The sequence below is a fragment of the Phocoena sinus genome, chromosome 16 (assembly GCF_008692025.1).
Source record: "Phocoena sinus isolate mPhoSin1 chromosome 16, mPhoSin1.pri, whole genome shotgun sequence".
In the NCBI taxonomy this organism is placed as follows: Eukaryota; Metazoa; Chordata; class Mammalia; order Artiodactyla; family Phocoenidae; genus Phocoena; species Phocoena sinus.
In genome coordinates this window covers 48,203,514-48,218,315 of record NC_045778.1, presented here as the reverse complement: position 1 = coordinate 48,218,315, position 14,802 = coordinate 48,203,514, and the positions used below count along the sequence as shown (strand labels likewise).

Below are 14,802 nucleotides of genomic sequence, written 5' to 3'. Positions count from 1 at the left end.
AACATAACCTTAATCGTAACATTATTCCCAATGGGAGAAAATGACCTGCTGCAAAATAAGCTATTTGCTGCAAAACAGGACAAATGCTTCTACTGATAGGTTAGGACTTCGGTCATGAATTACTGAAATACTTAAAGATCATTCCCTTGCCTGTTCTTAATTCTTGAATAAACAAGTGAAATCAGCGGAATAAATAAAACCAGCAGGGAGATAAGTAAAACGAACCTTAAAAAAATTTAATTCATGAGATACACTGCAGTATTTATGTATGTTTGAATATGCTGAGAAAAAAATATCTGGAGGGATACCTATCAAATTATTAACAGTTTACCTTGGGCATGTGGAACTGGGGTAGCGTGAAGGAAGTGCTCTTTTAAGTTCATATACTTTAGTATTGTTTGAAATTTTACAATGAGAATTCACTACTTCTGTAATAATCAAAACTATAATAGAAATTAAAAAAATAAAAATAGTAACAAAAAGTAAAAAACACACAGTAGTTTTAGGAGGTATGGAGAATATATACAGTATATATTACAGTAGTTTTAAGAGCTACATTGAAGGTATGGAGAATTACGTCATATGGCATAGTTTTCCACTAACACTGTGGTGGTAAATATAATTGTGTAGTCTATAATCAAGGAAACATTAAAGAAGCCACTTTTAGCAACATCCCGATTTAAAAAGTCCTCTGGGATAAAAGCCCTTAAGCAGTGACCCTTCAAAGTGGATATTAAAACTGAAAACAGGGCTTAACTATTCCTAGAGGATTTATAGGAAAACATGTCAATCTGAAAACTTCAGACAAAAGGAAAAGCTTCATAGAAGTATTGTGTGAATGAGAATTCCAACCAGTCCAGACCCAAAACTAAATCACTGAAATCTTGGTAATCTAGGGACATAGGTTAGGGGCATCTACTTTACCCATTTGTTTATCATTTCTCCCAATTTCTCAATCGGTCCACTTTTTATCTCAATGATTTTAACCTAAAAATACTGCAATTTTAATTGGAAGGAATAAAATTAATTCCATCTAGATTAACTTTAGGTTTATTCTTCTAGTTAAAAGAACTAGAAAAATTTGAAACTAATGATTTTCCATTATCCATTTTTTTCCTCATCACTATTTCTAGCTACTTAATGTATATTTTGGGAGGTAATACTTTGGATTTCTCATGGGTCCCTAAAGTTCTGTATACGGGGAAATCTTTTTTCTCATGTTCTAGTGTTTTCTCCTTTTATTGAAGTCATCAGGGATGACAAACTTCTATTATAAACTTTTTTCTTCCAACAAAGAGGATTCTTTAGGTAACATGTTGATGGTTAAATATCCTCAAAGTTGGAACATCTGTAACTAGAAAATTTCCGTCTTTTGCAAGCTACATAGTTAAGTGCTTAACTAATATAATTTTGCACTCCTAAAAGACTGTTCCTGACGTAGGTGTCAAAGGCATGTGTAGGATTATACTCGCAGCATAAGGAAGTAATATGGAAAACTTCACAAAATCTAATTAGAAAATTATTATAAATAGCAGAGATAAAGGATATAAAGTCATAATGACCATACTTTATAAAGTTACAACAGCTGGAATTTTGCTGTTTCTCAATGGATTACTGTATTTTAATTAAAAAAAAAAAAGATTCATCATAACTAAGCTTTGCACAGTGGCAGTATCGTAGCCAATGAGGTTTATCCGAGGCGCGATTATTGCTAATTGAAAACTAAATTATATAAAGTATTTAGCATGATGCCAGGTACAAAATGACAATTCAATAAAACTTAGCTCTATAATGAACAATGGATTAAAATAAAGAAAAATATAAGCAACCAAAATGGAGAAAAAAAGCTTAGAACTAATTTCCTGGAGTATGTATTTAAATGGAAAGTCGAAGCTCACAGAGAGCAGTAAGAAATTCTGCATTTTCTGGATCTATCTTTTGGGCCCTTTCATAATACTCAGCAGCTTGCCTCTTTTCTCCCTCCAGCTTGTAAACAAACCCTAGGGCACTTAAACTCTGCACATCTGAATCATTGTGAGCAAGTCTCTTGGAAGCCAATTTCTTTAGAGCACTTGTCAGTTTAGTACGCAGAGATGACCTGTCTTTGACCTTTAAGGCTTCTAAATAATGGTGGATGGCAGTATTTTCTGATTTACAGTGAAATTCCTGAAAGCGGCCATAGTGGTAGTGGATCTGATGTTTGTGGTCATCAGTTATGTTCTCCAGACGAAGAGCTTTCTGAAAAATGTCTTCAGCGTTGCTATACTGGCCTCCCTCAGCATACATGTTGGCCAGGTCCGTGTAGGCAAATGCAAACATAGAATCTCGCTCCACAGCTTCTTTGAAATGAAATATAGCTGATGTAATCAGCTCATCAACTTTCAGTTTATCCTTTCCTTTAGGTCTGTTGCGAGTGGCCTTCTTGATTTGGATCATTTGTGCCCTATAGCAAAGTCCCATTTGGTGATGCAGGAAAGAAGAGGTTGGTGTCGCCTCTAAGGCCTTTTTCAAAAGTTCAAGAGCTTTGTCCCAGGAATTTTTTCTCCTATAGAATTTGGCTGCATAACGAAGAACGTAAGGTTGGGATGATATCTGGTCAAGGATTTCTTCAATATACTTTTCCCCTTCGGCTTCTGCATGTACATCTTGAAGCTTCAGCGCCAGAAAAACCTTAATATAGGAATTATCTGGGTTCAGGGTAACAGCTTTCTGCAGGGGGCCCAGAGAAAAGCTCTTTATAGATCCTTCTCTGTCAGAATCATCCAGCCGATACACTGTGATGGCATAGCCGATGTTAAATTCTGGATTGTCGGGTTCTGCTTCCAGAGCCTTCTCAAAAGCTGCTTTAGCCTTTTGGTAATACTTTCCTCCAAATTTCAAGAGTGCCCACCCTTTCTCACAGTCAATCTCTGGACGCTCCAACTTGTAGTCAGAAGGACTGGACAATTTCTTGCAGACATTCCCTACCTTGTCTATATACTTCTGAGCTTCTTTAAGCTGGTCCATGTGATAATAAACCCAGGCGTAGTTTCCCCAAGTGACCAGACTTTGTACTTCTTCTTTGTCCGAGTGTTCTCGCTGTATTATTTCTTCTGCTTGTTTCAAGCACTCTACAGCATCTTTATTTTGGCCCTTTAGATGTTTCACATAGGCCAACAGGTTATAAAGAGTGAGTCTGGATTTTGTTGTAAGAAATTCAAGCTGTTGCCCAATTGTATCTTCTACATCAAACAGATCAATGTCTTCCTTAAGTAAGTTCCATGTGAAGTGACATTCTAACTCCAACAGAATGGCCTTCAATGAGTCCTTAGGAATTTCACTGTCAAAGATAAAATCCTTTTTAATTTTTGAAGAAATAAAGGAAATAATAAATTTTTAAAGCTTAAACAGGTTAAGCAAAGAACTATATTTTATCTATTTGATCTTACAGTTAAAGCACTAGGTTTCTATAACTCTATACACAGAGGAAACTAGTATAGTTATGTCCTAAAATATTTCATTAAATTCACATTATTTATTGCGAAACCAATTCTGGAGAGATGACAGCATTTTCTATGTTATAGGGTATCTATTTCCTTTTGGCAGTCACTAACCCACAAGCACCACCTATTTTTAGAGAGGGGAATTAAAAATATCGTATTTACTAGTTCTGAAAATTAAGAATAATAGATATATACACAGTTAATAAACAACACAAAAATTTCTTTTCTGTATTATGAGTAGTGAAGGGAAAGAGGAGAAGGTGAGAAATAAGAAGTACACTGAAGGAGAGAGAAGCCACATGAATATATAATTTTTGCAGAGAAATAAAGAAACAAACAAAGGAAACCCCACAGAGAAAAAAAAGACAGAGTCAGAAAGGAACAGGAACAGGAATACCAAGAGACGGGAAGAAGTATAAGTTTGAGATATAACAAAGATTTAGAGAAAATGGGGAAAAAGCAAAAGGAGGGTTAGTAGGTTTTGATGTTATGTGCTATATCCTTCTGACCTTTAGGATTGTGGGCATAAATAAAGGCTACCACCTATTACTAACTTAACATTACCCTTAATGTTCACTTCATAAATATTTGTTGAACTCCCTTTGTGTGAAGCACAGTGTTATCTCTGCAGGGCCTAGTTTCATCTCTGAAACTAGGAAGCTGAAGGGGAAAGGAAGGGACAGGAAGTATTTATTCATTACCGAAAGACTTTTATGTGCAAGATGTTCTGAATAACCCTGCGGATGTAACTGTGAATAAGACACAGCCCTGCTTATACAGACCTTATAAGTACACAGTCAATTACAACTCAGCATTCCAATAAAGTTCCATGGAAGTGACTCAGGAAGGGCACATAGTCCAGTGTTGTGGACATCTGGGGCCTTCATTTGGTGGAACATCTCCCCCTACTCTCAGTCCATGTGATCTGAGACAGGCTGTCTACACTTTCTTCCAGTCTGTAGGAAAGCACACATATTCCAGCCATTCCTTGGACCCAGTGATATATTCGGAGATAATCCAATTAAAATATAATTTTGCTGAAATGGGGCTTTGCTGGAACTCTCTTCCAAAAATTTTAAGCTTGTAGAATATAAGCTGGAGTTGCTGGTGGCCATCTTTCCAAACTCTTGGGGACAGCCTGCCTGAGAAAGAATCAAGCATAGAGGAAAGCAGGGCTTAGACAGGAATAAAGACAGATTGCTTGTGGTGCTGATTAAATACCTGGATCACCCTATCCATCCCTGGACTTCTACTTTTTTAAGGAAATAATCTCTCTTTTTGCTTAAGCCAGTTTAAACTGGGTTTCTCCTGTCTGCAACTGACAAAATCCTGATTAATATACCTAGTTTTGCTGATGGTAGTGGTGAGGCAGTCAGGAAAGACTTTCTAAATCTACAATCAGCCACAATTAAGGGTTGAAAGAAATTTACAGAAAAAAAAAAAAAGCTACTTAAGGCTTCTCTCAAAGAGGGAAATATTCTAATTATCGGATGAATAATGTACAGCGTGTGTGTATTTCCCTTTATGCTGTGCACAGGACTCTCCTCCTTATATGTATGTATGCATATTTGTATAAATGTTTATGGGAACTATAGTATTTCTATCAAGAAACATTTATTGGGGACTTTCCTGGTGGTCCAGTGGTTAATAATCCGCCTTCCAATGCAGGGGATGCGGGTTCGATCCCTGGTTGGGGAACTAAGATCTCACATGCCGCGGGGCAACTAAGCCCGCACGCCGCAGCTACTGAGCCCGCACACTCTGGAGCCCACGCACCACAACTAGAGAGAAACCCGCACGCTGCAATAAAGAGCCCACGTGCCACAACGAAAGATCCCGCATGCTGCAACGAGGATCCCGTGTGCCGCAACTAAGACCCAATGCAGCCAAATAAATGAAAAAAAGAAGGAAACATTTATTGATCACCTCATGTCATACGTGCCAGGCAATATGCTGGTTGTAGTGAATACAGTAATGAGCAAGATAGAAAAAGGCCTTTTCTTCATGGTAATTCTATTATAGGAGAGGAGGGAACAAAAGGGGTTGACAGAAAATAAACATGTAAACAAATCAACAGACAACATAATTCCAGACAGTAATAAGTGTTAAGAAAAAAAAAATCAGAGTAATGGGATTATGTGGTGGTGGTGGTAGAGGCGGTGTACTTTAGTTAAGATTGTCAAGGAATTCTTTTAGTTGGGGCTGACCTGTGCATTGCAGGATATTTAGTAGCATCCCTGGCCTTGACCCAGTAGATGTAACTAGCATTCCTCCGGTGGTGACAACCAAAACTGTCTCCAGACATCACCAAATGTCCCCTGGGGGAGCAAAAATCACCCTGGTTGAGAAGCACTGGCTTAGACCATTCTGCCCTCAGATCTTTTATGACTTCCTCCTTTTCACTGTTGAGATCTTACTTCAACTCAATTGCCCCTTTCTAATCTTAATAATCAGTAGGGGAGCAGATAAACCAAGAAATCTGGTGTCATGAAAGCCTAAGGAAGAAAATGTTGATTTCAAAAAAAGAGAGAGAAATGTTTAATGTGCACAATGATCCTAAGAGGTTGAGAAAATGAGGACAGAGATCACTGTTTGGGGAGGAGTAAAGTTGTGGGGGAACTTGTTGTTTTTATAGAACGGTAGGGATGAAAATATTACTGGAGTGGGTTGAGGGGATAATGGGAAGAGGAGAAGTGGATATGGGGAATATAGGTCTCTCCTTCAAGGAATTTTACTATGAAGGGAGTAGAGAAACAGAGGCAAATCTGAGGAAATTGTCAAAAATCTTTTCATATTTTTAATGACTTAATGATATGTCAAAGGGAAATGATCCAGTATTAAGGGAGAAAATGCTTCTTGTGGGAGAGATGGGGATAATTGTGAGAAGGACGGAATATGAAGCAGAGTGAAACTATTATACACTGTTAATACTACTCAAATCTTTATCTCCAGCCCCAAACTCCTAACCATGGTTACTATGCCCTTTACCATCTGGCCCATGTCTACTTCTCTAACCTCATTTTGTACCACTTTCCTCATGCTCACTGCACTCCAGTCATACAAGCCTTTACAAAATTTTATTGTTTATTATTTCTTATGCCAAGTATGCACCTACGTCAGGGCATTTGTACCTGCTTTTTATTCCCTCACTCTGTGAATTCTTCCTAAGAGAGTACTAGGGTTTACTTATTCTCATAATTCTGGGCTTGGCTCAAATCTCAGCTCTTCAAAGAAGGCTACCCCTGACCACTTTAGCTCAAGCTGCATCTCCACCCTGCCTGCCATCCTACAGTCTAGTCTATCACATTTTCCTATTCTTCACAGCACCTTTATCAATATTTTCTGGGAGTTGGGAAGGAAGAGAAGAGTGCTTTGAATCAAATATGAGATTGAGGTTTTAAAATGAATTGGGCTGAGTCTTCAGGAACTGGAAAGAGGCTGTCCTAATAGCCAAAAGTGGCAGAAGAGTCAGAGAACTGGACTAAGTACACAATTAGCAGTAGTGACTAGAAAAATAAAACCACTTCATATTTATAATCTAATCATATACTTCATGACATGTTTTCTAATTTTATAAATACTAAATTTAAACATTAATAGCTAACTTAGTATTATATTTAGTAGACATTTACATTCACTTATAATTACTAATTTTAATCTTATAAATTTTTCATATTGCTTCTCTTGTGTGGTCTGTATACACATATAAACACATATATACAGGTCCCACATTTTAGTGATTGCAGGCTCTAGACCAGAGCTTTCTAATAGAACTTCCTGCCATGATGGGAATGTTCTTATCTGTGCTGCACAATGTGAGAGACACTAGCCACACGTGACCACTGATCACAAGAAATGTGGCTAGGATGACCAATGAACTGCTTTTTATATTTTATTTACTTTTAATTAATTCGAATAGTCACGTATGACTAGTGGTTACTGCATGGGACAGGACAGTTGAAGACACTGGGCCTACAGAGCTTAATGTATAAAAAAGCCTCAAGCCCAACAGGCTAGACCTCTACTCTAACTTGAAATTTTCCCTATTTTGTTCACAGTGAGGGCTAAATTCAATGGCAAAGAAGGATATATTTGAGAAAACAACTTTATGCATAAGACCTAGGTTCACTACAGATTCAGCTCAATAGTATAAATGTTACACTTGTACAATATATTTCTAGAATCAGATGAGAGGTCAAAAAAAACACCCCCAAAAACCATTCACTTGCCACACTGCACATGTCAGGCAGTCTGCCAAGCACTTTACACAAATTACATTTAATTTTTATAACAATGTCTTATTATTTTCACAATTTTATGGATGAGGGCTGGGAAACAGTTTAAATTACATGTCCAAGGTTACACAGCTATAAAGTGTCCAAGCACAGATTCAAACCTAGTTCTGCCTGACGTAAACAAAAGGTTATGCCTTTTAACCATAATGCTATACTACCTCTTTCACATAAAAATTGGAGTTTTTTTTTTTTTTTAAGAATAGTTTGCTTTAAAATATAGGATATGTCTAATGTATGTAAAATTCACTTTGCCTGGGAAGGACTTAAAAGAAAACAAGAGATTTTAGAGCAGCTTAAAGAGCAGGTAAGAGGTTGTGTAACTGCCCATTGGAAAAGACATGTCAGACGGTTAAAGGTCTCAGGATAAGAAAACAATGGTTTCAAATACGAGCCCTCAGTCTAAAGTCATAGCATCCTGCATTGTTGGAGTTGTTTTGAGATGGAGCTGCTTCTCACTAGGACACGCTGTGGAGGGGCAGAGAGGGTGATTAATGATTCTTTCAAATAACAAAAGAGCTGGGTGGAAATGTATTTAAAGTGATCTGAAGGAAGGACAAAAATCTTAGTTATCAAAGATATAATTATCATCATTATTCATATAAGGGAATTAAAATACCTTTTTTCCCCATAATCCAAAGATGTATATGCTGATGATCTTCCAAGGTATTTATTCTATCTCTGATCTCTCCCCTGAATTCCAGACTTATCTAACTTTTAGTTTACATCTTCAATTAGAAGTTCAGTTGGCATCTCAAGTAAATATAGAAATTATAGAAATCTGGGTTCCTTGAGCCTGTTCCTCCCTTGGTTTTCCCACCTTGTTTGGTACCTCTTAGTCCCACAGGCCAAATAACCTAGGAGTCATCTTTTTTTTTTTTTTTTTTTTTTTTTTGTAGTATGCGGGCCTCTCATTGCTGTGGCCTCTCCCGTTGCAGAGCACAGCCTCTGGACGTGCAGGCTCAGCGGCCATGGCTCACGGGCCCAGCCGTGCCGCGGCATGTGGGATCTTCCCGGACCGGGGCACGAACCCGTGTCCCCTGCATCGGCAGGCGGACTCTCAACCACTGCGCCACCAGGGAAGCCCCTAGGAGTCATCTTTGATTCCTATTCTTCAATAGGAAGTCCTGTTAATTCTATCACCCAAATACATCCCAAATCCATCCACTTTTTTCCATTTCCACTGCTAGTCTAGGAAAATAGGAAAGACTATTACCTTTCCTTTGAGCTGTGGCAAAAATCTGGTCTCTGTTTCCACTCTTGGTCCCCATACAGTATTAGTAAACTTTTGAAAATGTAAACCAGATTACGTCAGTCTTTTGGTTTAAAATCTCCCAATAGCTTCCCAACACCCTTAGATTTTAATCTAGCCTTTGCCATGTCTTACAAGTCCCTAAAGGAGCTGGACTTGTCTACCCACCCAACCTTGTCTTCTCCTACTCTCCTCCTCATTATCTGTGTTTTAGACATACTGACCTTCTTCCTACCTTGAACATATCAAGTTCAAGGCCTTTTACACCTGTTGTTTTTACTCTGCTTAAAAAGCTCTGCTCCTAAATCTTTATATGACTAGCTCCTTCCTTTAACTCAGCTCAAATATTCCTTACCCAAGAGGCCGCCTGTGGTAGAGCTATCTAAAATAACCCCCTCCATTCTAGGTCACTCTCTTAGCACTATTTTATTTTCCTTATAGCTCTTATCACTTTCTGAATTATGTTGGTTATTTACTCATTTATTCTTGGTTGTCTATTTCCCCCATTTAAATGAGAATAAGGACCTTACTCCAGTTTTATGTTTTTCACCTCTGTGTCCCCAGCATCTGTGACTTCAGGCATATAAGAGAAACTCAATAATAAATATTTGTTGAGTGAATGCAGTTATATACTGGTAGATTCTGGCATTTCCAGCCCAGAGGCATGAGCCTAGCATTAAAAACAAAGAAGCACCTGAATTTCAGATGAGGGAATTCCTGCTAGCTCTTCCCATCTTGCTAATGGCTCCAAACTTTCTGCCACTTCAGTCTCCCCTATCCAACATGGGCTTACCAGCCCTCTGCCCAACCACAGAGTAAAATGAACATCTGCCTCTGCACAAGGACGATGAGGACGGAGGGCTGCCCCAGGCATTATGATGTGGCTGTGAGATCTCCAAGGGACATTCAGTTAGCTGTGTAAGTGCTTTGCCCACACTCTATGGAATTTATGCACAACTGGACACTTATGACAAGTTTTACTTTTTCACCTATGTCTACTTAATTTTTAAACTTTGTCTCTGGGAAGCTGGCAGAGAGAGGCTATTGTGTCTCAAGAGGCAACATCTATCTTCAGGTAATTTTGTGTGTGTGTTTTTTGGTTTTGTTTTTTGCCAGGAAGGAGTCGTCTTTCATTTTTCTTGGGAGACAGTTAGTGCCCAATGGGGTCCACCCCTCTTCCACACCAACCTGAATCCACATACTGTGCACCCGCTTTTCCTTCCCTATTTCTTCAGGCTCCTTCCTGATACTTCCCACCTCCCTCCCTTCTTACAAATGGTAGAAGTGAGGCATTTATTAAATATTTTTAGTCAACATTTGCAAATATTATGTGCCCCCTTCTACAGTCCTAAGAGATGGATGCTATCAATTTTTACAGGTAAGAAACAGACCCACCGAACTGAAGAAACTTTGCTTTGGGTCACCCAACTCGTAGGTGGTCAAAGTCAGAATTTAGAACAAAGGGCTCTGCGGGCTTCAGGGGCCCAAGGTCGGAATCTCCCACTCCTCAGCTTCCCAATGGAGAGCGTTAACTACCCACGTGCAGGGCAGGGGACCGGATTACATGGGTCAGCCTAGGACCACCCACCACGCCAGTCAAGGAGATGAGAAAGAAAGCCTCATAAAACGGTGGATGGGGTGGAACTAGAACAATCTGTCCACGGTACAAAGGAGGGGGAGAAGTCAGACCCAGGAATCAGAAGGCAAAATGGCAGGAACGGACGCGTGTGGCGCCGGGCGCTGAGGCCTGCGGGGACCGGCCACGCAGAAGCCGCCCGCACCGGTCCTGGGCCGGCGACGACCAAAGCCGCAGGGAGGTGACAGGCCCGCGGGACGCGTCGCCCGGCACCCCCAGCCCCGCCGCCCCCCGGCCCGACAGTCCCGACCGCGGACGCCCGGGGCTCGAAAGAAGGGTCCGCTCGGCCACCCTCCCCAGCAGGCCCGCCTTCAGCCGTCCCGGGCCCGGACGGGGCTCCCGGGGAGCGTCCCCAACGCAGATGCCCAGCGGCCGGGCTCGGCCCCTTCAAAGGCCTCAGAGCTGCGCTGGAAATGGAATACGCGAGAAACGCGGGTGTGCCACAAAGGCCCCACGGAGTTGGGGAGAAGAAGCGGGCAGAAGCCCTCACCTCATGGTGGCTGGGCTCTGCGTCCGTCTTGGGAGGCGCCGGTCCTCTCCGCTTCTCCCCTCAGCGCTCGGCTGCTGCGCGGACTGAGCGGCCGCGTGAGTGTGCGCGCGCGCGAGCAAGATGACCGCAGCGCTAGTCCGCGCGCGCGCGCGGGCGTCCGCTTTGTTCAAGGCAGGACCCGAGCGGGAAGAGGAAACTAGAAAGTGAATCTGATCCCCGACTAGGCGGAGTCCAGCCCCGGGAAACAGAAACTTCTGGAAGAGCTAGTTGAGTGGGCCCCGGAGCCGGCTGAGGAGTCTCAGTGAGAGGTTTGCGCAGCGCGGGGTCGTTCGGGGTGGAATTTACAGCCGGGCCTCGAGACTTCGGTATTGGCTCTCCCCTGCCTCGCTGAGTCCGCTTGCCTCAAGATTAGCTTTTTTGGGGGTGGTTGTTTGTTGTTGTTGTTGTTGTTTTAACTAAAATGACAGGAGATTGCTCAGCGTTATTTTGGTTGGATGGAGGCGATGCTCTTTACAGCTTTCTGCGTCCTAGGCTGGAACTCAAGTCTTGATTTAGCCAACACAGGTGCAGTGCCGTGCACTTGTGCCATGATTTCCATTGGGTAAATCTAGAGAAACTTGGGGGCCAAAATGTGTATACATTCAACATTTTGGTAGCTATTGCCGAATAGCTTTGCAAAGATGTTTATACACCCCCCACCCACAATTGTATGAAAGTTCCCTTGCCTTCCATGCCCTTGCCAACCGAGCTTCCTATAATAAGGACCCAATAAAGATGAGGTGGTATTAGGAATCTAAGCAGAAAATAGCGAATGCCAATACACTAAAAATTTTGTCCCCTTCGAATTCAATCATTCATTTCTTCAACAAGTTTTATTAAATAACTGCTAAGAGCCAGACATTGCTGAAGGCCCTGTCAATATAGCTGGGAATAAAAGAGACAAGGGGCAAGCCCTACCCAGTTCACCGTCTTCTGCATTTTGTTCCTGGTTGTGCACAGAGAGGGGAGATAATCCTCAAACTTTGAGAAAACGTGTTCATCATCGAAACGTTTAAAAGGCACCAGCTTATCACTTTTATACCATCCTAGTCACTTTGCTTTCAAATGAATGGGCAGTGATGTACAGTTTTTACCATGTGGTCACTAGTTTTAAAAGTGCTGACTTTTTCATTCAGTTTTGCTGGAAAAAGGGGCCTGTAGATAAAGTCACTTCTTGCTTCCCCAGAATCACGTTAAACATGGCTAACGGTGTAGGTACAGAAGTGTAGTTAGTTGTGCGTTTGTGATTTTATTGCTCTCCTATTTGTTTGGAGATAATTTCTAGTGTGAGAGGTAAAGATAAAGAACATATAAAACATTTTTTGTTAGGTGGTGCTATGGAGAAAAAGCAGAGAGAAGGTTGGAGTGCAAGGTGTTTTGCTGTTATAAATACCTTGGTGAGGGAAGGTTTCACTGAGAACGTGACAGTTGAGCAAAGATCTGAAGGGGATGAACGAATGAGCACTGTAGATATGGGGCTAAGGAAGAGCGTTCCAGGCTGGGGGAACGGTAAGTGCAAGGCCTGGAGGTGCAAGCATACTTGGCAAGCGCAGATGGTGTGGTTGGAGTGCAGAGAGCAGGGAAAACGTCCTAAGAAATGAGGCCGGAGCGGTAATGTGGATGCGGTGGGCGTGTAGGCTGTTGTAATGTTTAAGTGGGAAGCCACATTTTAGAAAAAGTACTGAATGGTTTATTTGGAGGTAGAAAAATAAGCCCAGAATTTCCTCCTTCCTAAGGATGTAGAACATTGAATAGAGCTCTGTTTGAAAAAATTTCCAGCGCGTAGGTAGTGTTTTTTCTTCCTTGTTCGTACTCCTTTCCTTTCCTTTCTTTAAGCTGTATCTGGGCCAAGAGATAGTCTTTGCTTATTAAGGTTTGCGTGGACAGCAACTAAGCAATCAATGATAAAAACCAAAAGGGAATAAAGGATCCTGGTTATCACCTTATATTGTTTAGGAATTCAAATTCAGAAAGACAAAAACCGTCTATAAAAATTTTAAAGGAATATACACTTTCAGGATTGGGAAGAAGCAAAGACCCGACTGTTGAGTAGGTGTTGAACATGCTGAAAGTACTGGATGGAATTTGAATCTCAGTCTTTTTGTCACAGACTGTTGGATTGGGTGGATTCTTGGGAAAATTAATCGTGTATTACCTTCTGAATTTATTCTCATCAACCTGTGAAACACAGCAACTAGAGAAAAAGAGAAATAGAACATGAAACATGGCAGCTGATCAAAAATCTGCTTGGGAAACTGAAACTTAAGTAATAACTCTTCCAAGAAATAGATGTAAGCCAGAGTTTCTCAACCTTGACACTATTGACAGTTTAGGATGTTTAAGCAGCAATCTTACATCTCTCCACTAGATGTCAGTAGCACCCTGCAGTTGTGACAAATGAAATTGTCTCCATATAATGCCAAATCCAACTTTTTTTGTTTTTTGTTTTTGTCCTGAGCGGCAAAATCCTCCTCTTCCCTCTTCCCCACAGTTGAGAATCATGTAAGTAATACCCTCATGTATATACCTAATTTATTTGAATTAGTCTTCCAGCACAGCCCGAAAGAGAGAGGAGGTGGACTTTAGGTAGGAGAGGGAAAGTGGATACAGATCAAGGGAAGTTGGGGGTGATACTGGAGTTCAAGAGATGGCCTGGGTGAAAGGATTGATATCCAGGGGAATGGCAGTAAAGGCCTACTCCCTTCAGCATGGGCTTCAAAGTGGAGGTGCCTGTATCACATTTGGTCTGGCTGGGGACAAGATACAGAGCTATGGACACAGACTGAGGGTGGGCAGTTCAAGCTGGGGCAGGCTGTAGGGTAGAGGCTTTTAGTCCCAATGCAGTTCCAGCTCTAGCAGCATCGTGAGAATGGAGACATTGGTGGCCAGGATGATCCTCAAGGAGGCAGAGCCAGTGGTGGTGTGTAGACAGCAGTTAGCAAGGACTTGGGCTGGGGCACCTATAATAGTAGTGAATGGCAGGAGCTATGGCTTGGCTTGATTCAGGGTACATGAGAGACCCCCGCTGGGCACTTGGGGGGAACTCTAAATAAGGACACCGACTGAGGTTCTGTCAGGCATTTCCATGGGAGTAACAAGCTCCTGAAATTCAGTTGTCAATTTAAAGCCGTCAGTTACCTCTTGGTAATCCCTGGGTATATTCATTTGTAAGCTTGGCAATAGTATCTTTAGTACCAAAGAGCATCTGTTTTCCTGGATTTGCTGCTTGTTGTTTTTCTCTGCAAACATCCAGGCTGTCACACATTTTAGTTTTACTGAGCTCCGGGAAGTGCAGAGATCTCTTCCAGAGTTGGGAAGGATGGGAGAGAGAGGTGGTATTAGGTTATAAGCTATACACACTTAAGTAAATGTGATCTCTGGAGGTTGTCAAACACATCTCACACAAACACCTTACATAATCCAGAGATTTATTTGACATTAATGAGCTCTGCTTTCTGGGTACAAACGATGTATAACAATACCTGGGAAAAACTGCCTAGTTGAGAATTGACCACTTATCCAATAATTATTTACTTTTAATATTTCTGACTCGGGGAGTTGGCAGTGGGTTAGACTTATTTTAGTACCTTACAGCCTCCTCCCACCAACAC

The 14,802-nt window shown here is 41.3% G+C and overlaps 2 protein-coding genes and 1 non-coding gene across 5 annotated transcripts in view; 2 read left to right on the top strand and 1 right to left on the bottom strand.

The window, feature by feature from the left end:
* Positions 1-215: 215 nt before the first annotated feature.
* Positions 216-14,802, bottom strand: part of IFIT5 (interferon induced protein with tetratricopeptide repeats 5) — a 39,538-nt gene continuing 24,951 nt past the window's right edge. The window contains exons 1-2 of one of the 2 annotated variants that reach the window (XM_032607374.1): positions 11,153-11,351; positions 216-3,319 (exon numbers count right to left, since the gene is read on the bottom strand). In XM_032607374.1, coding sequence (XP_032463265.1) covers positions 1,876-3,319; positions 11,153-11,157 — 1,449 coding nt within the window. In that variant the 5' untranslated portion in view covers positions 11,158-11,351 and the 3' untranslated portion in view covers positions 216-1,875. Of the gene's footprint in view, positions 3,320-11,152; positions 11,352-14,802 lie in introns of those variants that run through there. The other variant, XM_032607375.1, reaches the window with a different exon arrangement.
* Positions 1,655-1,792, top strand: LOC116742075. Its single transcript, XR_004346347.1, has one exon. It is a non-coding gene; the product is annotated as a U4 spliceosomal RNA (small nuclear RNA).
* LIPA (lipase A, lysosomal acid type) overlaps positions 11,286-14,802 on the top strand; it is a 97,409-nt gene continuing 93,892 nt past the window's right edge. Inside the window, exon 1 of one of the 2 annotated variants that reach the window (XM_032607378.1) lies at positions 11,286-11,460. The gene's annotated coding sequence lies outside the window, so the exon portion shown is untranslated. Of the gene's footprint in view, positions 11,518-14,802 lie in introns of both variants that reach the window. The other variant, XM_032607376.1, reaches the window with a different exon arrangement.